The sequence below is a fragment of the Bufo bufo genome, chromosome 1 (genome assembly GCF_905171765.1).
Source record: "Bufo bufo chromosome 1, aBufBuf1.1, whole genome shotgun sequence".
NCBI lineage: Eukaryota > Metazoa > Chordata > Amphibia > Anura > Bufonidae > Bufo > Bufo bufo.
This window is the reverse complement of record NC_053389.1, coordinates 572,025,821-572,050,704: the sequence shown is the minus strand read 5'-3', so window position 1 is coordinate 572,050,704 and position 24,884 is coordinate 572,025,821. Positions and strand designations below refer to the sequence as shown.

Here is a 24,884-nt window from a genome sequence, read left to right as displayed (position 1 = left end):
GAGGGAGAGGATCGCAGAGGATTTCAAGTTGATCACATATGAATATTAGTATTACAGTGAGCGGGGCCCGGTGTAATAGACTACAGTGACTGCACCGGGCCCCGCTGCCATTACAGCACCAGATGCCGGCCCCCAGACCCTGTATTGGGGATCATTCACTCACAGGGACACTGTTATGGGGGGGATCTGTGGATGACACATATATAGCATAAGGTGCTATATATGTGTCACCCACAGATCCCCCCCCCCCACAACAGTGCCACCCACAGAGCCCCCACAACAGTGCCACCCACAGAGCCCCCACAACAGTGCCACCCACAGAGCCCCCACAACAGTGCCACCCACAGAGCCCCCACAACAGTGCCACCCACAGAGCCCCCATAACAGTGCCATCCACAGAGCCCCCATAACACCTTTTGGTTCAAAATATTTTTTAATTTGGCTATTCCCCACCCCTCTTGTAATTGTTCCGCTACTTGTGGGCTGCGCGGGAATGAGTTCAGTCACTTCGGTGCGCAATCCCGTCCTGCAGCGCGTGATCCCGCAAGACCTGCCGCTGTAGGTCACGGGTCTCGTGGGATCACGCGCCGCAGGATGGGATTGCGCACCGAAGTGACTGACATTGAATCAATGCTTTCCTATGGGGAAAAATCTGACCCTGGAGGTCATCATGCAGAGTGTGAGGACGTCCAGCGTCAGATACCGGACCAAAGGTCTGTTTTAATCCAGGAAGCCCTCAGGTGGCTGCCAGCTACTAGAGGCCGACTTATTGCTGGGACGTAAACAATGCAGCTTCTCTAGAACATTGCAGCTCGATTTGCAAAAGGGACACTGTACCCAGACCACTTCAATGAGCTGAAGTGGTCTGGGTGCCTTTTGTGTCGCTTTAACTTTGAAATCTTATTAAAGATTGTGTAGGGTGTGGCTGGAGGCGGGGCATGGAGGCGGGACAAGGGTGGGGCTTGCAGCAGAACATGGGTGGGGCCTGTAAGGGGGCCCTTGATTTATTTTGCCCGGGGGCCCTGAGGGTTCTCAGTCCGCCCCTGATCGTAGGCATCAAAAACTAAAACAGAAATACTGCCTCTGTCTGCCTCCACAGACGCGGAACTCACAGCATTGCCATGAGCAAAAAAAGGCCTGTCTCCCACCTGGAAGGGACAGGAAGACACTGAAGATAGCAGGAGGATGGTCAAATTTATTCTTCCTGTCCCTAACTGGTTGGAGGCTGGACCTCTCTCATGGTAATGCCGTCGTGGAGGATGAAAGGGAAAAAATGAAGTTTTAATATATGCAAATGAGCCCCTAGGAGAAATGGGAGCTTTGCAGTTACACCTTGAGGCTTAGCTCTCTACAACTGCCATGCCCTCTGCACTTTGACAGGGCCAGGCTTGATGACGTTTACACTGCCTGGCCCTGTCAAACAAAGTGCAGAGGACGTGGCAGTTGCAAAGACAGCTGAGCCTCCAGGAGTGACGCCAATGCCCCCGTTGTTCCTAGAGACTCATTTGCATATATTAAAACTTAATTTTTCTCAGCAATGTGGACACATGTAAACATGGGACCGACACAGGTGCCTTCAGCTGCTAAGTGCACATGTAACAAGTCAGCCAGTTTCATAGGTGGAAATCTGCTGAAAGATGCTTTTTAAGCACTTCTATGATTCATAGTACATTTATTTTCGTAGTCAACTGTAGGTATGATGCATAAATTCAGTGGCGAGTCACCACAGCTCAGCTATGTGGATTCATACATCGTTACGGCTGAATCAACAGCAACTAAATCTGAATGTATTTTTACCTAACCATATACAGTCAGGTCCATAAATATTGGGACATCGACACAATTCTAACATTTTTGGCTCTATACACCACCACAATGGATTTGAAATGAAACAAACAAGATGTGCTTTGACGTACTGTTACGTCATGGGAACCACTGAGTTCCCACAATTTGACGTAATAGTAAGTCATAGTGATCGCGCGGGCACTGGAGCTGTGCGCGCGCAATCACTGCAGGGGCCCGGCAGTCCGTTGTAGCCGGGCCCCTGCTGTATCCGCCGGCATCGCTGTAAAAGCTGATGCCAGCGGATTAACCCCTTCTATGCCGCGGTCCGCGACATAGAATAGATTTGTGTCGGGTAAGGGAGAGCATCGAGTCCCCGCGCTGCTGTGGCGGGGACCAGATATGTCACAAGGCAGCCCGATGCCGTGCAGAGGCTGCCCAATGACTTGCAAGGCATTGGGAACTGCCTTCTACGGGAGCCGAGGAGATCCAGCCTCAGGCTGGGTCTCCTAGGCAACCTGTTAGTGTATGACTCAGTGTCATACACTAACAGGCAATGCATTACAATACAGATGTATTGTAATGCATTGCAGAGGGGATCAGACCCCCAAAAGTAAATGTCATAAATAAAGTAAAGTAAAAAAAAAAAAAAAAAAAGACCCTTTTCCCTTATTTTATTATAAAAAACTAAAAAAAAACAAAAAAAAAACCACACATTAGGTACTGCCACGTCCGTAATGACTGGCTCTATAAATATATCACATGATCCACCCTGTTCGATAAACACCATAAAAAAAAAAAATGTAAAAAAATGCCATTTTTGTCACCTTACATCACATAAAATGCAACACCAAGCGATCAAAAAGGCGTATGCCCCCCAAAATGGTCTCAATAAAACAGTCACCTCATCCCGCAAAAAATGAGCCCCTACCTAAGACAATCCCAAAAAAAAACACTATAGCTCTCAGAACATGGAGACACTAAAACATCATTTTTTTTGTGTCAAAACTGCTATTATTGTGCTAAAGTGAAAAAAATAAAAAAAAGTATACATATTAGGTATTGCCACGTCCATAACAAACAGCTCTATAAAAATATCACATGACCTAACCTCTTAGGTGAACACCGTAATTATTTTTTTTTAAACTGTGTAAAAAATTGCAATTTTTGTCACATTACATCACAAAAATTGCAACAGCAAGTGATCAAAAAGGCGTATGCCCCCCAAAATAGTACCAATCAGACCGTCACCTCATCCCTCAAAAAATGAGACCCTACCTGAGAAAATCGGTCAAAAAATAAAAAAGCTATGGCTCTCAGACTGAGACACTAAAATATCATTATTCTTTGCTTCCAAACTGCTATTATTGTGCTAAAGTGAAAAAAAATTAAAAAAGTATACATATTAGGTATTTCCACGTGCGGAACGATCTGCTCTATAAAAAAGTCACATGACCTAATCCCTCAGTTAAACGCTGTAAAAATAAAAACGGTGCCAAAACATCAATTTTTTTGTTACCTTGCCTCACAAAAAACTTAATATAGAGCAATAAAAAAATCATATGTACCCCAAAATAGTACCAACAAAACTGGCACCTTATCCCGTAGTTTCCAAAATGTGGTCACTTTTTTGAGTTTCTACTGTAGGGGTGCATCAGGGGGGCTTCAAATGGGACATGGCATCTAAAAACCAGTTCAGCTAAATTTGCCTTCCAAAAATCATATGGCGTGCCTTTCCTTCTGCGCCCTGCCGTGTGCCCGTACAGAAGTTTACGATCACATGTGGGGTGTTTCTGCAAACCGCAGAATCAGGGTAATAAATATTGAGTTTTATTTGGCTGTTAACTCTTGCTTTGCTACTGGAAAAAAATGGATTAAAATGTAAAATCTGCCAAAAAAGTGAAATTCTGAAATTTCATCTCCATTTTCTATCAATTCTTGTGGAACACCTAAAGGGTTAAGAAAGTTTGTAAAATCCGTTTTGCATACCTTGAGGGGTGTAGTTTCTAAAATGGGGTCATTTTTGGGTGGTTTCTATTATGTAAGCCTCACAAAGTGACTTCAGACCTGAACTGGTCCTTAAAAAGTGGGTTTTGGAAATTTTCCGAAAAATTTCAAGATTTGCTTCCATACTTCTAACGTCCCCAAAAAATAAAATGTCATTTTCAAATTGATCCAAACATGAATTAGACATATGGGGAATGTAAAGTAATTACTATTTTTGAAGGTATTACTATCTATTATAAAAGTAGAGAAATAGAAATTTGCAAATTTTTCAACATTTTTGGTAAATTTGGTTTTTTTATGAATAAAAATGTTTTTTTTTTTACTTATTTTTACCACTGTCATGAAGTACAATATGTGACGAGAATAGCCTGTATAAGTAAAAGCGTTTTAAAGTTATCACCACAAAGTGACATGTCAGATTTGCAAAAAATGGCCTGGGCAGGAAGGTGAAAACAGGCCCGGGGTTGAAGGGGTTAACTGCAGACTGTCCGCTTTAATTTGAGGGTATTTACATCCAAATCAGTTGATGGGTCTATCTGATATACAATGTGGTGTTCCAGTATACGATGGGTCTATCTGATATATGTACAATGTGGTGTTCCAGTATATAATGGGGTCTATCTGATATACAATGTGGTGTTCCAGTATATGATGGGGTCTATCTGATATACAATGTGGTGTTCCAGTATATGATGGGGGTCTATCTGATATACAATGTGGTGTTCCAGTATATGATGGGTCTATCTGATATACAATGTGGTGTTCCAGTATATGATGGGGTCTATCTGATATACAATGTGGTGTTCCAGTATATGATGGGGTCTATCTGATATACAATGTGGTGTTCCAGTATATGATGGGTCTATCTAATATACAATGTGGTGTTCCAGTATATGATGGGGTCTATCTGATATACAATGTGGTGTTCCAGTATATGATGGGTCTATCTGAAATACAATGTGGTGTTCCAGTATATGATGGGGTCTATCTGATATATAATGTGGTGTTCCAGTATATGATGGGGTCTATCTGATACACGATGTGGTGTTCCAGTATACGATGGGGTCTGATATACAGTCAGGTCCATAAATATTGGGACATCTACACAATTCTAACATTTTTGGCTCTATACACCACCACAATGGATTTGAAACAAACAAGATGTGCTTTAACTGCAGACTGTCAGCTTTAATTTGAGGGTATTTACATACGTACGGTGTAGGAATTACAACAGTTTGCATATGTGCCTCCCACTTGTTATGGGACATAATAATCGTAAATCAAACTTTCACTTTTTAATACTTGGTTGCAAATCCTTTGCAGTCAATTACAGCCTGAAGTCTGGAACGCATAGACATCACCAGATGCTGGGTTTCATCCCTGGTGATGCTCTGCCAGGCCTCTACTGCAACGGTCTTCAGTTCCTGCTTGTTCTTGGGGCATTTCGCCATGACACTACCACCACCATGCTTCACTGATGAGGTGGTATGCTTAGGATCATGAGCAGTTCCTTTCCTTCTCCATACTCTTCTCTTCCCATCACTCTGGTGCAAGTTGATCTTGGTCTCATCTGTCCATAGGATGTTGTTTCAGAACTGTGAAGGCTTTTTTAGTAGTGGAATAGAAGTTTATGAGACGCACAGGAGTGGGTGAGGCCACAGGTGGAGGTGCTCACAGTAAAAAAGGATTCGCCCCTCCTTTACAAGTAAAACAATATAAAAAGGTATACTGGGCACTCACACTGTAGGTAGAACCACGAATAAAATCGATACTAATTACTAAATTCAAAATTTATTAGTATTTGTTAATATAGCTGATGGCTTAATGGATCACTAAAATACAATAAAATACACTGTGATAAACTCGACTGTCTGGAAGTCAATAAAATAACAATAGAATATAATAATGCATTAGAACCTAAAAGAAATTAGAAATAGTGATTATTAAACAATAAATAAGAATAAATAACGAATAATACAGCACGGCTGGTATCAGATAATTTGTAGGACAATCGGGTTCCTGGCCCAAAGAAATGATAGTACTGTTGGAGCAAATTGTATGGATGATCCAATTCAATAGAACGGTAAAAAAGCAATGTTAATGTTGCAGTGGGTGTAATATGCGGCGTCCCGCTAGTACTCACTGTTCAATAATTATTAGTGTGTAATAAACACTACTGAAGCTCCGGTTCTCTGTGTCACCCAATAGCTGTTCCCAGGTTGTCTTCCGCCTCCGGTTTAGTACGGCTCCGGGCACCGCTCCGTACAATTCAAGAGCCGATGACTTTCAAGCCTGTGTCTGCCTGCTTCCACGCTGGATTAAGTTGGCAGTCGTAAAAAAGGGATGTGCTCGTTCTCAGATTGTTTAAGAGATTCGAGCTCCTGATGACTTAGCGTGCCAGGTTCTCTTAGACAGTTTTCCGGTTCTGTGGCGTCAGCCTGGATGAAATTCCACACTTGGTATGACACGGGTTCGATTGGAGATAGGCTGGGGGTCTTGGATCAAAGACCCCCAGCCTATCTCCAATCGAACCCGTGTCATACCAAGTGTGGAATTTCATCCAGGCTGACGCCACAGAACCGGAAAACTGTCTAAGAGAACCTGGCACGCTAAGTCATCAGGAGCTCGAATCTCTTAAACAATCTGAGAACGAGCACATCCCTTTTTTACGACTGCCAACTTAATCCAGCGTGGAAGCAGGCAGACACAGGCTTGAAAGTCATCGGCTCTTGAATTGTACGGAGCGGTGCCCGGAGCCGTACTAAACCGGAGGCGGAAGACAACCTGGGAACAGCTATTGGGTGACACAGAGAACCGGAGCTTCAGTAGTGTTTATTACACACTAATAATTATTGAACAGTGAGTACTAGCGGGACGCCGCATATTACACCCACTGCAACATTAACATTGCTTTTTTACCGTTCTATTGAATTGGATCATCCATACAATTTGCTCCAACAGTACTATCATTTCTTTGGGCCAGGAACCCGATTGTCCTACAAATTATCTGATACCAGCCGTGCTGTATTATTCGTTATTTATTCTTATTTATTGTTTAATAATCACTATTTCTAATTTCTTTTAGGTTCTAATGCATTATTATATTCTATTGTTATTTTATTGACTTCCAGACAGTCGAGTTTATCACAGTGTATTTTATTGTATTTTAGTGATCCATTAAGCCATCAGCTATATTAACAAATACTAATAAATTTTGAATTTAGTAATTAGTATCGATTTTATTCGTGGTTCTACCTACAGTGTGAGTGCCCAGTATACCTTTTTATATTGCTTTTTTAGTAGTGTTGAGCGAACTTGTTTTAAGTTCGGTGTCTAAAGTTCGGGTTATCGAAGAATCGCGTTATGGATTCCGCTACAACGGACCATAACGGAATTTAGAATCCATAACGCGATTCTTCGATAACCCGAACCCAAACTTTAGACGCCGAACTTAAAACACAAGATTGCTCAACACTATTTTTTAGATGTCGTTCGGCAAACTCTAATCTGGCCTTCCTGTTTTTGAGGCTCACCAATGGTTTACATCTTGTGGTGAACCCTCTGTATTCACTCTGGTGAAGTCTTCTCTTGATTGTTGACTTTGACACACATACAAAAACCTCCTGGAGAGTGTTCTTGATCTGGCCAACTGTTGTGAAGGGTGTTTTCTTTGCCAGGGAAAGAATTCTTCGGTCATCCACCACAGTTGTTTTCCGTGGTCTTCCGGGTCTTTTGATGTTGCTGAGCTCATGTTCCAAACAGTTGTTTTCGCCACGCCTAATGTTTTTGCTCTCTCTCTCTGATGGGTTTGTTGTGTTTTTTCAGCCTAATGATGGCTTGCTTCATTGATAGTGACAGCTCTTTGTATCTCATCTTGAGAGTTGACAGCAACAGATTCCAAATGCAAATAGCACACTTGAAATGAACTCTGGACCCTTTATCTGCTCATTGTAATTGGGATAATGAGGGAATAACACACACCAGGCCATGGAACAGCTGAGAAGCCAATTGTCCCATTACGTTTGGTCCCTTAACAAGTGGGAGGCACATATGCAAACTGTTGTAATTCGTTCACCTGATTTGCATGTCAATACCCACAAATTAAAGCTGACAGTCTGCAATTAAAGCACATCTTGTTCCTTTCATTTCAAATCCATTGTGGTGGTGTATAGAGCCAAAAATGTTAGAATTGTGTCGATGTCCCAATATTTATGGACCTGACTGTATAATGAATGAGTGAACTAAGAGCCAATTCCTAGAATACGACAAGAAGCACATGATTTTAATGTATGACCTCAATCATGGGCGAAGATACTTTTCACTTACTATGAGGCCTCTTGCACATGACCGTATGGCTTTTTCAGTATTTTGCGGTCCGTAAAAAAATGGATCCGCCAAAAATACGGATGACGTCCGTGTGTATTCCGTTTTTTGCGGAACAGAACAGCTGGACCCTGATAGAACAGTACTATCCTTGTCCGTTATGCGGACAATAATAGGACATGTTCTATCTTTGAATGGAAAGGAAATACGGAAGGCATACAGAGTACCTTCAGTTTTTTTTCCAGATCCATTGAAATGAATGGTTCCGTATACGAAACGCAAAAAAAACGGAACGAAAAAAAAAAGTTTGTGTGCAAGAGGCCTGAAAGATTAGTACACATACAGTACAGACCAAAAGTTTGGACACACCTTCTCATTCCAAGAGTTTTCTTTATTTTCATGACTATGAAGGCATCAAAACTATGAATTAACACATGTGGAATTATATACATAACAAACAAGTGTGAAACAACTGAAAATATGTCATATTCTAGGTTCTTCAAAGTAGCCACCTTTTGCTTTGATTACTGCTTTGCACACTCTTGGCATTCTCTTGATGAGCTTCAAGAGGTAGTCCCCTGAAATGGTTTTGACTTCACAGGTGTGCCCTGTTAGGTTTAATAAGTGGGATTTCTTGCCTTATAAATGGGGTTGGGACCATCAGTTGCGTTGAGGAGAAGTCAGGTGGATACACAGCTGATAGTCCTACTGAATAGTCTGTTAGAATTTGTATTATGGCAAGAAAAAAGCAGCTAAGTAAAGAAAAACGAGTGGCCATCATTACTTTAAGAAATGAAGGTCAGTCAGTCAGCCGAAAAATTGGGAAAACTTTGAAAGTAAGGGCTATTTGACCATGAAGGAGAGTGATGGGGTGCTGCGCCAGATGACCTGGCCTCCACAGTCACCGGACCTGAACCCAATCGAGCTGGTTTGGGGTGAGCTGGACCGCAGAGTGAAGGCAAAACGGCCAACAAGTGCTAAGAATCTCTGGGAACTCCTTCAAGACTGTTGGAAGACCATTTCAGGGGACTACCTCTTGAAGCTCATCAAGAGAATGCCAAGAGTGTGCAAAGCAGTAATCAAAGCAAAAGGTGGCTACTTTGAAGAACCTAGAATATGACATATTTTCAGTTGTTTCACACTTGTTTGTTATGTATATAATTCCACAAGTGTTAATTCATAGTTTTGATGCCTTCATAGTCATGAAAATAAAGAAAACTCTTTGAATGAGAAGGTGTGTCCAAACTTTTGGTCTGTACTGTATATGAAAGCTGTTTGAACACGCTTATACTTTGCCATATACTGTATATAAAAAAAATCCATCATGTCACCAACCTGGTTTTTCCTTCTTGGTCAACATACGTGGTTTCCTGAAGCTGCACCCATTTACCTTTCACTAGTGTCTAAGACAAAAACAACATCGCTATAAGTTCTCCATGATAATAAAGGGTCATCTTATACGCTGTACATTTAGCTATATTGGCGAGCTCTGGGAGACTGAACAGAGAAATCTTACAAGTTTTCTTTCCTTTTTAGTTACAGAAATACTGGCTATAACTTTTAAGGGAACTTATCACATTGAAAATACAGCTCAGCTGACAGGCAGCCTTATATATAGCAGGAAGACTGAGCAGATAAATAGTGTCATCTGTCTCTATATACACACTCATATAGTTGCTGTCAGTCACTAAATGGGCCACTTACATGACTCCTAAGCCCAGAGATTTGGATCAAGAAAAGTTCCACTGAATCTTTTCCCACAATCCTATATAACAGGGATGCCCAACCTGCGGGTCTACAGCTGTTGCAAAACTACAACTCCCAGTATGCCTGGACAGCCTACAGCTATTGGGGCATGCTGGGAGTTGTAGTTTTGCCCCATCTGGAGGGCCGCATGTTGAGCATCCCTGCCATATACCAGTCTTCTCAGCTCCTCCTGCTGGAGGACAGCATTATCAACGTGACAAGTTCCCTTTAATTTCTCTGTAATTATACTCACTAATCAGAATTTCAGTACCAAATGTCACACACAGTGGACAGGCTAAACTAACTAGAAGCAGATGTAAAAAGGAACATGGGGTGAGTATCCCTCATTTACGGGACAAACTAGTGTAGCATTTTTTATGTAATCTGCAATGGAGGCCCCTAATAAAGCCTCCAATGCAGATGTGACCAAAGCCCTAGGACTCCTGCTTATGGCCATATTATGGCTTTGCCCTGGAGCAGTATCATGGGAAAGGGTCTCTTGGATATCACAAGATGGGATTCATCCTCAGCACTAAGCATATGTACAAATAATGCCACTGTATGCATGAGCTCCAAGGCAGGTTTCAGGCTGCTGTAATATTCCCATAAGAAAGACTGTAATAGTGTGATACAGCAGTACATATGAAGGTCCAGGTATTGCTGCCATATTATAGCTGTGAAGTGGATAGGGCTAGTGGTGGGTTTACACATGCCAGAGGAGCAGCTGATTATCGCAACGGACCTGCTCTTTTAGTGGAGGTGAAGCGCCGTATTTACATGCAACAATCACCTCCACAGTATTGCCTTCATGAACAACGTTTCGCTCGTTCATCGGTTGATCTGCTGCACCTTTAGACTGGAAGATTATTATTGTTCTGCCTAGCAGGGTTATAGAATCATTACAGATCACATCTGCCTCAGTCTTGGTATTTCTGAAGTGTTTAGTGTGGTTATAGCACCATCTAGCGGTGTTAAGTTGTATTACACTTTGTTTTTCCTGTTATAATACTACTGCATTGTGGGTGGTGCACTGCATTGTGGGAGTGCAAAGCATCCTGGGAAAAATAAGTCTCTAGTCTCCAGGACACTTGAGCAGAGCTGTCCTATGCATGTCTCCTTCTCAAACTCCACCATCCTTGTTAAATGCATATCTGGTGAGAGATCTACCTTTGTTTCAGGGATATTGTGAGAAGCAGAGCTGTTCAGTCAGTTGTAATTGCTATTCAGGGAGTACTAACTGTTAGATGTTAGACATGTAATCCTATGTATAGGCAGCCATTTTACCATGTGCCTTCACTGTCAATGCAAATGTTATAGTACATGCTATCCATGCTTAATACTTATACATGTTATTTGTATTCTTGTAGTTTTACCAAACAATCCCGTTTTACCAATCCAATCAATCAATCATATATGATCAATCACATATGTATGACCTGTTGAACAATAAACAAGTTAGACTACAAAGAACAGTCCTCTTATTTGGAAGACAGGAATGGTTTATGCTGAATTTCAGACTGCACACTGTGTGAACGTGTATTAAGACAGAACAGTTGGGAACAAGCATTTGTTGGAACGTTCCTCCCCGATAATCTGCAGTGTAAACAGAGCATAAGTCTCAGTTCACACAAGCATAATTCAGACACTTATTAGTATTCGTATTACAGCCACAACATCCAGATTCCCTGAGGTTCTGCTGAACTGAACTTAGATTACTATAGGGTTCTTCAGGGATCTAAGTTCAGATCAGAAGCGGCACTAATAAAGTATGTAAGTTATATCCTAACAGGAACCCTAGAGGAAACAGTTACAAAACTACAACACATACCTCTTCTTTTATAATGGTGTCTTTACTAAGATTGGCAAGAGCTTCTGAATTCTGGGTATCCATTCTCTAAAAGAATTAAAAGATGCTATTAAGACATTTTCTGAAATGCAGATTTGCTTTTGTGCAAATAATAATAAAAGGTAGCGAGTAGTGCCCTCTCTGTTACCCAGAGAAATGTCTAGATTTCCATCCGTGTCAATGAAAAGCGCCCAGAGCTTGTCATCAGAAACATCACTAATATCCTAAAGGGGAACAGCTAATTTTTCCAGATTACACGGACTATTTGAAATACCAGATCTCCCCAAAATGCAAATCACCAGAGAAAGCTCTGCACAGATATCAAGTGAATATAGCATGCTTTGGGAAAAAAATAAAATAAATAATAGGTCAGTCTGCGCTAGAATGACTATCTAGATCAGAAGCCCTTGGTACTCTGGAGCTCACAGCATGTGCATGCATTACCTGAGCAGCCTATAGATTTTAATGGGAATCATGTAAGGCTACTTTCACACTAGCGGCAGCCTTCTCCGGCAGGCTGTTCCGACATGTTGTAGTTTTATTCTGGCCGCCTCTCGGCATGTTTGCCGTGCTATTATAGTCAATGGGGCCGGAGCGGACTTCACCTTCCGGAACAGCCTGCCGGAGAATGCTGCTGCTAATATGAAAGTATCCTAATACTTCAGTTCCCCTTGCTACTGCCCTGGGTTCCCCTGCTGTCAGCACTGAAGGCTGCACTGAAATACATTGACTTCTGTGATGTTCTAACATAATGGAGAAGACTCCTGTGCATGCACTGCCGTCCTGACAATGTATTTCAATCCAGCTCTGAGCGCTGACAGTGGGGGACTGGGGGGCAATAGGAAAATAAAAAATAGTGATCTTATCTGCAGTACTACTCATCTACTACTGTAGATAATGGTCCAATATCAGGGTGATAGATTCCCTTTAAAAAGGTACGGCTACACAGTGCAGGGCCGGAGTCAGCACCCGACATATCCGGGCAAGTGCCGGATCACACTGAGCTGCTATGAGCACTTCCATCAATGACACTGCTGTCATTTCACTTACGCAGTACCCCTCTGGTCGGCCCTCACATGAGGACGGCTGCTGCAGAGCTTCAGACACGCCCCCTCTTCACTCCAGCAGAGAAGACATGTTGCCTTACCAGCTTCAGACATGCCCCCTCTACACAAGACCTGCTGCCTGAAGAGAGAGACCGCCGGGCTGGAGCAGAAGTGTGAACACAGGTTGTCAGTGAGTCTGCACTGTGAAGGGCTGGAGCAGAAGTGTGAACACAGGTTGTCAGTAAGTCTACACTATGAAGGGCTGGAGCAGAAGTGTGAACACGGGTTGTCAGTGAGTCTGCACTGTGAAGGGCTGGAGCAGAAGTGTGAACACGGGTTGTCAGTGAGTCTGCACTGTGAAGGGCTGGAGCAGAAGTGTGAACACGGGTTGTCAGTGAGTCTGCACTGTGAAGGGCTGGAGCAGAAGTGTGAACACAGGTTGTCAGTGAGTCTGCACTGTGACTGTCTCTTCTCTGTGGGACAGGAGGGGGTGGAGGTCAGGGAACTCTCCCAGCTGCTGCTGGATGCTATAGACCAGCAGCTTCAATGCTATTTAGTTCTTTTACTGCCTTACTAAGCAGGTTGCCTCCATGACACCTGCCCCCCCCCCCCCCCATATCCTGTCCTATCTCATCCTCATGGAGCCCCTGCTGTCTCCTTTCCTCCCTCATGTATCCAGAGCTCTTGTTTCACCCTCCTATCTCCTATTGCTGCCCTGCACAGACCTCCTGCCCCTACTTCTTGTATGAATCTCCCTCAGAGCCCCTTCCACCTACTTGCTGTGTCCACCCCTCCTGTCCATCCAGGGCCCGTCTCACTCCTCTGCCTCTCATTATGGTGGCGGTCTGAACCGCATTGACCATAAGGACCTTCTAACGTCACAGGGTCATGTGACTGTGCCCCCCCACCCAGTACTTTGCCACCTTATACCCTGCAGTGTGCCCCCTTACCACACCCTGCACAGTTCCCCTAGTCATGCCCTGTACTGTGCCCCATATACCCTTTTATCTAATCACTGTATGGCAGTGTTATCCGGTCAATGTATGGCGGCGGTATCCAATAACTGGATGGCCATAACTGTATCCCTTTCCCTGCCCACGCCATCCTTTTTTAGACCTGGCATGAGCGTGAAAAATATGCAGATTGCGGTGCTAAGGAACTTTGCACCACAATCTGTGTCAGAAATACACCTAACAGACGTATTTCTATATAATAAATGACCACCTAATTGTATTATTATTTGGGAGTAGGGCTAATATCTTTATATTATATAGATTCTAGTGTATTATACTGTGCCCTATATTTCCCAGTAGATAAATGATCCTTGGGAAACACAGTCCTCATCCCTGACCACCAGGACCGGGCAGCGCTCTGTCGGTACATGGCGGCCTCCCCTCTCCGCCACGCTGCTCCGCAGTGTACTGGTGCTTATTCTGACACTAGGGCTGGGTTCACACCACTCAGACAGAATAAAAAAAAATATAAAAAAATAAGGAAATCACATTGTATGATTTTTAAATAATGTATTTGTCTTGCACTGCTGAACATACCGGTAAGTATTTGAACACCTGAGAAAATCTGTGTTAATATTTGGTACAGAAGCCTTTGTTTGCAACTACAGAGGTCAAACGGTTCCTGTAGTTCTTGACCAGGTTTGCACACACTGCAACAGGGATTTTGACCCACTCCTCCACACAGATCTCCTCTAGATCTGTCAGGTTTCGAGGCTGTCGCTGAGCAACACAGAGTTTCAGCTCCCTCCAAAGATGTTCTATTGGATTTAGGTCTAGAGACTGACTAGGCCACTCCAGAACCTTAATATGCTTCTTACGGAGACACTCCTTGGTTATCCTGGCTGTGTGCTTCGGGTAGTTGTCATGTTGGAAGACCCAGCCACGACCCATCTTCAATGCTCTGACTGAGGGAAGGAGGTTGTTGCTCAAAATCTCATGATAAATGGCCCCATTCATCCTCTCCTTAATACAGTGCAGTTGCCCTGTCCCCTTCGCAGAAAAGCACCCCCAAAGCATCATGTTACCACCCCCATGCTTCACAGTAGGGATGGTGTTCTTGGGATGCAACTCATCCTTCTTTTTCCTCCAAACACGACGAGTGAAGTTTAGACCAAAAAGTTCTACTTTGGTCTCATCTGACCACATGACTTTCTCCCATGCCTCCTCTGGATCATCCAGATGGTCATTGGCAAACTTCAAACGGGCCTGGACATGTGATGACTTAACTAGGGGAACCTTCCGTGCAATGCATAATTTGAAACCATGACGGCGTAGTGTTCTACCGACAGTGACCTTTGATAATGTGGTCCCAGCTCACTTCATGTCATTGACCAGCTCCTCCCTTGTAGTTCTGGGCTGATTCCTCACCTTTCTTATCATCAGTGATACCACATGAGGCGATATCTTGCATGGAGCCCCAGTCCGAGGGAGACTGACAGTCGTCTTTAGCCTCTTCCATTTTATAACAATTGATCCAACTGCTTGGCAATTGCGGAGGGCCACAATTTTGTCTCTGGTGTCTTTTGACAGCTTTTTGGTCTTGCCCATGGTAGTAGTTGGCGTCTGACGGTGGGGTGGACAGGTGTCTTTAAAGAGCTCAGACAGGTGCTACTAAGTTAGGCTACATACACACGACCGTATGTTTTGTGGTCCGCAAAAAAATAAATAAATGATATCCTTATGCCATCCGTTTTGTTTGCGGATCCATTGTAACAATGCCTAAAACGGACAAGAATAGGACATGTTCTATGTTTTTTGCGGGGCTATGGAACGGACATACTGATGTGGACAGCACACGGTGTGCTGTCCGTATTTTTTGCGGACCCATTGAAATGAATGGGTCCGCATCCTATCCGCAAAAAAAAAAAAAAAAGGGGAACAAACAACGTTCGTGTACATGAGGCCTTAGATTAATGAGTGGAGTAGAGGTGGACTTTTTGAAGGCACAGTAAGGCTACTTTCACACTAGCGTTGTTTTAATCCGGCGTTCAATTCCGACACCGGACCTGCCCGCCGGATCCGGAAAAACGTGTGAAAACGGATTACATTTGAATCCTGATCAGGATTTTGATCACAATGAAAAAATGCATTGGAAAAAACGGATCCGCCATTTATGGACTTTAACTTTTTTTTCACATTTTTCGGGTTTAACATGCAAAAGCCTGATCCGTTTTGACTGAACACACAGTGCCAGATCCGGCGTTAATGCAAGTCAATGGGAAAAAGGCCTGATCCGGCGTTCAGTCCAAGTGTTCAGGCTTTTTGGCCGGAGGTAAAAATACTGCATGCTACGTTTTTCTGAAAAGCCTGATCAGTCAAAAAGACTGAACTGAAGACATCCTGATGCAGCCTGAAGGACTGACTCTCCATTCAGAATGCATGGGGATAAAACTGATCAGTTCTTTTCCGGATTTGAGCCCCTAGGACGGAACTCAACGCCGGAAAAGAAAAACGCTAGTGTGAAAGTACCCTTACAGGTCTTTGAGAGCCAGAATTCTTGCTGTTTCTCAGGTGTTCAAATACTTATGTTCAGCAGTGCAAGACAAATAAATTCTTAATGGCCTGCCTGCGCAGTGTGGGGGTAGGGAAAAATTACGTCCAAGTGCGCAAACGCCGAGGGTAGTATAAATATCCATTTCGCAAGCGCTGCTAACCCTTTGCTGGAGCTATATGAGAATAGCTACAGCAAAGGGTTAGCAGTGCTTGCGAAATGGATATTTATACTACCCTCCGCGCTTGCGCACTTGGACGTAATTTTTCCCTACCCCCACACTGTGCAGGCGCGGAGATCGGATGGATTTTCAGGAGTTATCCGTGCTTGCGCAATGGGCCGTAATATTAACCTACTTCGGCTCTCCGGCACATGCGCAGTGTCCCGGCGTGCTGCTGAACTCCGCAGTGAGATTTTCCCTAAACTGTCCTTTTGCGCATTCCCAGATCGTCAAAACTAAGGAACACCGCATTTCCGGTGCGACACGAAGTTAGGAGTAAGGGAAGTCTCACGAAGTAGGGTAATGTAACGTTACACCGGCCCTGACACGGTGACACGTGGATTTTTTTTGCAACTATCGAATGTATCACATAAGATGCTGCGATGAGACAGTCACAAAAAATCCAGACGTGGGATTGTGATGCAGGTCACAATCGACTTTTCCATCATTGGCTTTAATTGAATCCGCCATAAGGGCTCATTCACACGACTGTATGAATGGGTCCTCATCCGTTAATTTTGCGGAACGGGTGCGGACCCATTTATTTCTTCCGTAATTTCATTCCACGGCCCCACAAAAAAGATAGAACATGTCATATTCTTGTTCGCGATTGCGGACACGAATAGGCATTTCTATAATGGTCCCCCGGTTCCGGTCAACACGGGCGGCATCCATTTCGCGGTCGCGCCCTGGCTGTATTTTCACAGCCAAGTCACAGTTCTAAAATAGTCAAGCAACAGCAAATGGCAGACAAGTGGCACATATGGATCACTGTGTGGCTGAATGGTAGGGCGGCCAGCTGTACTGGAGCAGCGCTCGGCAAGCACAGCTGTCACTTGATATAGTGATACTCATTTCAGGTGCATCCCCCAGTACAGAGGAACCCTCGTGGACGCGCAGTCTACATAGGGGAGTGGCAGAATATAAAGCAGGCGGCTGGCACACTGCTTCCTGCCACCGTGGCCTACCTGTACAAAAAGCGAAGGACCCAGGTGAGAGGCAACGTGCAGCAGCCAAGTCACTGACACAATCACAAGCCACACCCCCTGCACCCGGAACACCAAGGCACTCTCCCAGTGCGTTCCACGCCTCTCATCCACCAAAGACACGCCCATTCACAAACGCTTTACAGTCGTAAAAAAAATGATAAATGCTTTCAGAACGAGGCGTGACACGCGGCAATCACATGGTCAGCGATCCTATTAACTCTTTAGGTTACATCGCTCCATCTACTACTAGGGCTAAATTTCCCCATACTCAGCCGTAATACGACATGTCGTGCTGGGAACTATAACTGAAGGATGTGAAGGGGTCACTCATTCCACCCAGCGTATGTCACCGATCGGTTCGCCAATGATTCATTGAAGCCTCTCTATTGACATTGGTGGTGAGCGGATTGGTTTTGTCTAGTGTTGGTTTCCCCGGAAGGTAATTGAGGTGGGACCCATCGTGTACTGCAGTTATCAGCATGAAGAAGGAGCAAGTAGTGAACTGCCAGTTCTCAGTGTGGTATCCCAGGTTCAAAAGACTCAGCATCAGGAGGTGAGTGTGATCCTGGCAGCACATGTATATGGCAGTATACTGCCGCTCATGTGTCATCACAAGCACTGCCTTCCTATACTAGTGTATGGTGTTCTCTTCTGGACAGCACATGTATATGGCAGTATACTGCTCTCATGTGTCATTACAAGCACTGCCTTCCTATACTAGTGTATGGTGTTCTCTTCTGGACAGCACATGTATATGGCAGTATACTGCTGCTCATGTGTCATTACAAGCACTGCCTTCCTATACTAGTGTATGGTGTTCTCTTCTGGACAGCACATGTATATGGCAGTATACTGCCGCTCATGTGTCATTACAAGCACTGCCTTCCTATAGTAGTGTATGGTGTTCTCTTCTGGACAGCACATGTATATGGCAGTATACTGCTGCTCATGTGTCATCACAAGCACTGCCTTCCTATACTAGTGTATGGTGTTCTCTTCTGGACAGCACATGTATATGGCAGTATACTGCTGCTCATGTGTCATTACAAGCACTGCCTTCCTATACTAGTGTATGGTGTTCTCTTCTGGACAGCACATGTATATGGCAGTATACTGCTGCTCATGTGTCATTACAAGCACTGCCTTCCTATACTAGTGTATGGTGTTCTCTTCTGGACAGCACATGTATATGGCAGTATACTGCTGCTCATGTGTCATTACAAGCACTGCCTTCCTATACTAGTGTATGGTGTTCTCTTCTGGACAGCACATGTATATGGCAGTATACTGCCGCTCATGTGTCATTACAAGCACTGCCTTCCTATAGTAGTGTATGGTGTTCTCTTCTGGACAGCACATGTATATGGCAGTATACTGCTGCTCATGTGTCATTACAAGCACTGCCTTCCTATACTAGTGTATGGTGTTCTCTTCTGGACAGCACATGTATATGGCAGTATACTGCTGCTCATGTGTCATTACAAGCACTGCCTTCCTATACTAGTGTATGGTGTTCTCTTCTGGACAGCACATGTATATGGCAGTATACTGCCGCTCATGTGTCATTACAAGCACTGCCTTCCTATAGTAGTGTATGGTGTTCTCTTCTGGACAGCACATGTATATGGCAGTATACTGCTGCTCATGTGTCATCACAAGCACTGCCTTCCTATACTAGTGTATGGTGTTCTCTTCTGGACAGCACATGTATATGGCAGTATACTGCTGCTCATGTGTCATCACAAGCACTGCCTTCCTATACTAGTGTATGGTGTTCTCTTCTGGACAGCACATGTATATGGCAGTATACTGCCGCTCATGTGTCATTACAAGCACTGCCTTCCTATACTAGTGTATGGTGTTCTCTTCTGGACAGCACATGTATATGGCAGTATACTGCCGCTCATGTGTCATTACAAGCACTGCCTTCCTATAGTAGTGTATGGTGTTCTCTTCTGGACAGCACATGTATATGGCAGTATACTGCTGCTCATGTGTCATCACAAGCACTGCCTTCCTATACTAGTGTATGGTGTTCTCTTCTGGACAGCACATGTATATGGCAGTATACTGCTGCTCATGTGTCATTACAAGCACTGCTTTCCTATACTAGTGTATGGTGTTCTCTTCTGGACAGCACATGTATATGGCAGTATACTGCTGCTCATGTGTCATTACAAGCACTGCCTTCCTATAGTAGTGTATGGTGTTCTCTTCTGGACAGCACATGTATATGGCAGTATACTGCTCTCATGTGTCATTACAAGCACTGCCTTCCTATACTAGTGTATGGTGTTCTCTTCTGGACAGCACATGTATATGGCAGTATACTGCTGCTCATGTGTCATTACAAGCACTGCCTTCCTATACTAGTGTATGGTGTTCTCTTCTGGACAGCACATGTATATGGCAGTATACTGCCGCTCATGTGTCATTACAAGCACTGCCTTCCTATACTAGTGTATGGTGTTCTCTTCTGGACAGCACATGTATATGGCAGTATACTGCTGCTCATGTGTCATCACAAGCACTGCCTTCCTATAGTAGTGTATGGTGTTCTCTTCTGGACAGCACATGTATATGGCAGTATACTGCTGCTCATGTGTCATCACAAGCACTGCCTTCCTATAGTAGTGTATGGTGTTCTCTTCTGGACAGCACATGTATATGGCAGTATACTGCTGCTCATGTGTCATTACAAGCACTGCCTTCCTATAGTAGTGTATGGTGTTCTCTTCTGGACAGCACATGTATATGGCAGTATACTGCGCTCATATGTCATCACAAGCACTGCCTTCCTATACTAGTGTATGGTGTTCTCTTCTGGACAGCACATGTATATGGCAGTATACTGCGCTCATATGTCATTACAAGCACTGCCTTCCTATACTAGTGTATGGTGTTCTCTTCTGGACAGCACATGTATATGGCAGTATACTGCGCTCATATGTCATTACAAGCACTGCCTTCCTATAGTAGTGTATGGTGTTCTCTTCTGGACAGCACATGTATATGGCAGTATACTGCTGCTCATGTGTCATTACAAGCACTGCTTTCCTATACTAGTGTATGGTGTTCTCTTCTGGACAGCACATGTATATGGCAGTATACTGCTGCTCATGTGTCATTACAAGCACTGCTTTCCTATACTAGTGTATGGTGTTCTCTTCTGGACAGCACATGTATATGGCAGTATACTACTGCTCATGTGTCATTACAAGCACTGCCTTCCTATAGTAGTGTATGGTGTTCTCTTCTGGACAGCACATGTATATGGCAGTATACTGCTGCTCATGTGTCATTACAAGCACTGCTTTCCTATACTAGTGTATGGTGTTCTCTTCTGGACAGCACATGTATATGGCAGTATACTGCGCTCATGTGTCATTACAAGCACTGCTTTCCTATACTAGTGTATGGTGTTCTCTTCTGGACAGCACATGTATATGGCAGTATACTGCGCTCATATGTCATCACAAGCACTGCCTTCCTATACTAGTGTATGGTGTTCTCTTCTGGACAGCACATGTATATGGCAGTATACTGCCGCTCATGTGTCATTACAAGCACTGCCTTCCTATACTAGTGTATGGTGTTCTCTTCTGGACAGCACATGTATATGGCAGTATACTGCTGCTCATGTGTCATTACAAGCACTGCCTTCCTATACTAGTGTATGGTGTTCTCTTCTGGACAGCACATGTATATGGCAGTATACTGCCGCTCATGTGTCATTACAAGCACTGCCTTCCTATAGTAGTGTATGGTGTTCTCTTCTGGACAGCACATGTATATGGCAGTATACTGCTGCTCATGTGTCATCACAAGCACTGCCTTCCTATACTAGTGTATGGTGTTCTCTTCTGGACAGCACATGTATATGGCAGTATACTGCTGCTCATGTGTCATCACAAGCACTGCCTTCCTATACTAGTGTATGGTGTTCTCTTCTGGACAGCACATGTATATGGCAGTATACTGCCGCTCATGTGTCATTACAAGCACTGCCTTCCTATACTAGTGTATGGTGTTCTCTTCTGGACAGCACATGTATATGGCAGTATACTGCCGCTCATGTGTCATTACAAGCACTGCCTTCCTATAGTAGTGTATGGTGTTCTCTTCTGGACAGCACATGTATATGGCAGTATACTGCTGCTCATGTGTCATCACAAGCACTGCCTTCCTATACTAGTGTATGGTGTTCTCTTCTGGACAGCACATGTATATGGCAGTATACTGCTGCTCATGTGTCATTACAAGCACTGCTTTCCTATACTAGTGTATGGTGTTCTCTTCTGGACAGCACATGTATATGGCAGTATACTGCTGCTCATGTGTCATTACAAGCACTGCCTTCCTATAGTAGTGTATGGTGTTCTCTTCTGGACAGCACATGTATATGGCAGTATACTGCTCTCATGTGTCATTACAAGCACTGCCTTCCTATACTAGTGTATGGTGTTCTCTTCTGGACAGCACATGTATATGGCAGTATACTGCTGCTCATGTGTCATTACAAGCACTGCCTTCCTATACTAGTGTATGGTGTTCTCTTCTGGACAGCACATGTATATGGCAGTATACTGCCGCTCATGTGTCATTACAAGCACTGCCTTCCTATACTAGTGTATGGTGTTCTCTTCTGGACAGCACATGTATATGGCAGTATACTGCTGCTCATGTGTCATCACAAGCACTGCCTTCCTATAGTAGTGTATGGTGTTCTCTTCTGGACAGCACATGTATATGGCAGTATACTGCTGCTCATGTGTCATCACAAGCACTGCCTTCCTATAGTAGTGTATGGTGTTCTCTTCTGGACAGCACATGTATATGGCAGTATACTGCTGCTCATGTGTCATTACAAGCACTGCCTTCCTATAGTAGTGTATGGTGTTCTCTTCTGGACAGCACATGTATATGGCAGTATACTGCGCTCATATGTCATCACAAGCACTGCCTTCCTATACTAGTGTATGGTGTTCTCTTCTGGACAGCACATGTATATGGCAGTATACTGCGCTCATATGTCATTACAAGCACTGCCTTCCTATACTAGTGTATGGTGTTCTCTTCTGGACAGCACATGTATATGGCAGTATACTGCGCTCATATGTCATTACAAGCACTGCCTTCCTATAGTAGTGTATGGTGTTCTCTTCTGGACAGCACATGTATATGGCAGTATACTGCTGCTCATGTGTCATTACAAGCACTGCTTTCCTATACTAGTGTATGGTGTTCTCTTCTGGACAGCACATGTATATGGCAGTATACTGCTGCTCATGTGTCATTACAAGCACTGCTTTCCTATACTAGTGTATGGTGTTCTCTTCTGGACAGCACATGTATATGGCAGTATACTACTGCTCATGTGTCATTACAAGCACTGCCTTCCTATAGTAGTGTATGGTGTTCTCTTCTGGACAGCACATGTATATGGCAGTATACTGCTGCTCATGTGTCATTACAAGCACTGCTTTCCTATACTAGTGTATGGTGTTCTCTTCTGGACAGCACATGTATATGGCAGTATACTGCGCTCATGTGTCATTACAAGCACTGCTTTCCTATACTAGTGTATGGTGTTCTCTTCTGGACAGCACATGTATATGGCAGTATACTGCGCTCATGTGTCATCACAAGCACTGCCTTCCTATACTAGTGTATGGTGTTCTCTTCTGGACAGCACATGTATATGGCAGTATACTGCTGCTCATGTGTCATTACAAGCACTGCCTTCCTATAGTAGTGTATGGTGTTCTCTTCTGGACAGCACATGTATATGGCAGTATACTGCTGCTCATGTGTCATTACAAGCACTGCTTTCCTATACTAGTGTATGGTGTTCTCTTCTGGACAGCACATGTATATGGCAGTATACTGCCGCTCATGTGTCATTACAAGCACTGCCTTCCTATACTAGTGTATGGTGTTCTCTTCTGGACAGCACATGTATATGGCAGTATACTGCTGCTCATGTGTCATCACAAGCACTGCCTTCCTATACTAGTGTATGGTGTTCTCTTCTGGACAGCACATGTATATGGCAGTATACTGCTGCTCATGTGTCATTACAAGCACTGCCTTCCTTTTTGAGGGCTGTTTCACATGAGCGAGTCCATTGTGGGAATCACGCTCCGTGTGTGAGTGTGATCTTCTGCTCTGGACTTGCAGGAGCGCACGGCATTATCATGATGTATAATGCTATGTGTCTCTGCTTGGCCCTTTTTCCACAGAATCATAGTGACATAAAGCTGTCAGTATGATTCTGTAGAAATAAGGTCATGATAATGCCGTGCGCTCCTGCAAGTCCAGAGCGGAGGATCACACTCATACACGGAGCGCGATTCCCGCAATGGACTCGCTCGTGTGAAACAGCCCTAAGAGTCAGATCCCTGACATGATTGACCCCAACAACACCATTGAGATCTGTCGAGTATTCATCATGGTGGCCGGTGTTTTACTGAATAAAATAGCACAGCATGCCTTGTCTAACATTTTTGGTGGAATGTGTGATGGTGCAAAGAAAAAGGTGGTCAGTCAGCACATCCCAAAGCGCAGGGGCACGTTGCTATGGCTGAGAACAAGACTGTTAAACAAAACAAGCAATGCAACAGCTCACTGCAAACCAAATAAAGTACAACATTGCATCATAATTGCAAATGCTACACTAATAAGTTAGAGATGCTTGGCAAATCGTTTTGTACAAAATTATTTAAGCCTGTCTGCCACACGTCAAGGCGATCTCTAGTTAGATGGGTTCCTAACACTAAATTTTACCTGTTATGTGCCATGACGGCTATCATATAATGTGTGATGGTGGCTCCAGTGCAGGTCTTAGCCCCAGCTAAACAGAATGGGGAGGACCCAGGAGATCTGAGGTGGGGAAACACCTCACCTTGTAATTCTGATATTCTCGTGCTACATTTGCCATCGTATAATGTCCTTGGGGACTAATACTGTGTGTCTTTTTTTTTTTTTATATTTTTATTTTTTAGTGTTATTCTACCTCTCCCAGAAAATGTAAAGGACTATTTGCTTGATGATGGCACCCTGGTGGTCTCTGGAAGGTAAAGATCACTTATTACATAATGTAAAGTAAAATGGCAGCAGTACAGTGGAAAAGCTCATGCACACGACTGTTGTTTTGCAGTCCGCAAATTGCAAATCCACAAAACACGGATTCCGGCCGTGTGGAATTCTGCATTTTGTGCAACGGAACGTCTAGAACAGCCTTATCCTTGTCTGTAATGAGGACAATGATAGGACATGTTCTATCTTGGCAGAGCAGCCATGCAGACGTACGGAAACGGAATGCACACAGAGTGAATTCTGTTTTTTATGCGGACCCATTGAAATAAACGGATCCACATACAGGCCTAAAAAAAAATAATGTGCATGAGCCCTAAAGGAGC

General features: G+C 43.9%; 2 protein-coding genes across 2 annotated transcripts in view; one reads left to right on the top strand and one right to left on the bottom strand.

Moving 5' to 3' along the window:
* The window catches only part of NUDT5 (nudix hydrolase 5), a 35,679-nt gene extending 18,075 nt beyond the window's left edge, over window positions 1–17,604 (bottom strand). The window contains exons 1-3 of the mRNA XM_040413208.1: window positions 17,443–17,604; window positions 11,687–11,752; window positions 9,448–9,515 (exon numbers count right to left, since the gene is read on the bottom strand). Coding sequence (XP_040269142.1) covers window positions 9,448–9,515; window positions 11,687–11,752; window positions 17,443–17,589 — 281 coding nt within the window. The 5' untranslated portion in view covers window positions 17,590–17,604. The remainder of the gene's footprint in view (window positions 1–9,447; window positions 9,516–11,686; window positions 11,753–17,442) is intronic.
* Window positions 17,605–17,644: 40 nt separating this feature from the next.
* The window catches only part of CDC123 (cell division cycle 123), a 107,605-nt gene continuing 100,365 nt past the window's right edge, over window positions 17,645–24,884 (top strand). Inside the window, exons 1-2 of the mRNA XM_040413207.1 lie at window positions 17,645–18,016; window positions 24,468–24,539. Coding sequence (XP_040269141.1) covers window positions 17,943–18,016; window positions 24,468–24,539 — 146 coding nt within the window. The 5' untranslated portion in view covers window positions 17,645–17,942. The remainder of the gene's footprint in view (window positions 18,017–24,467; window positions 24,540–24,884) is intronic.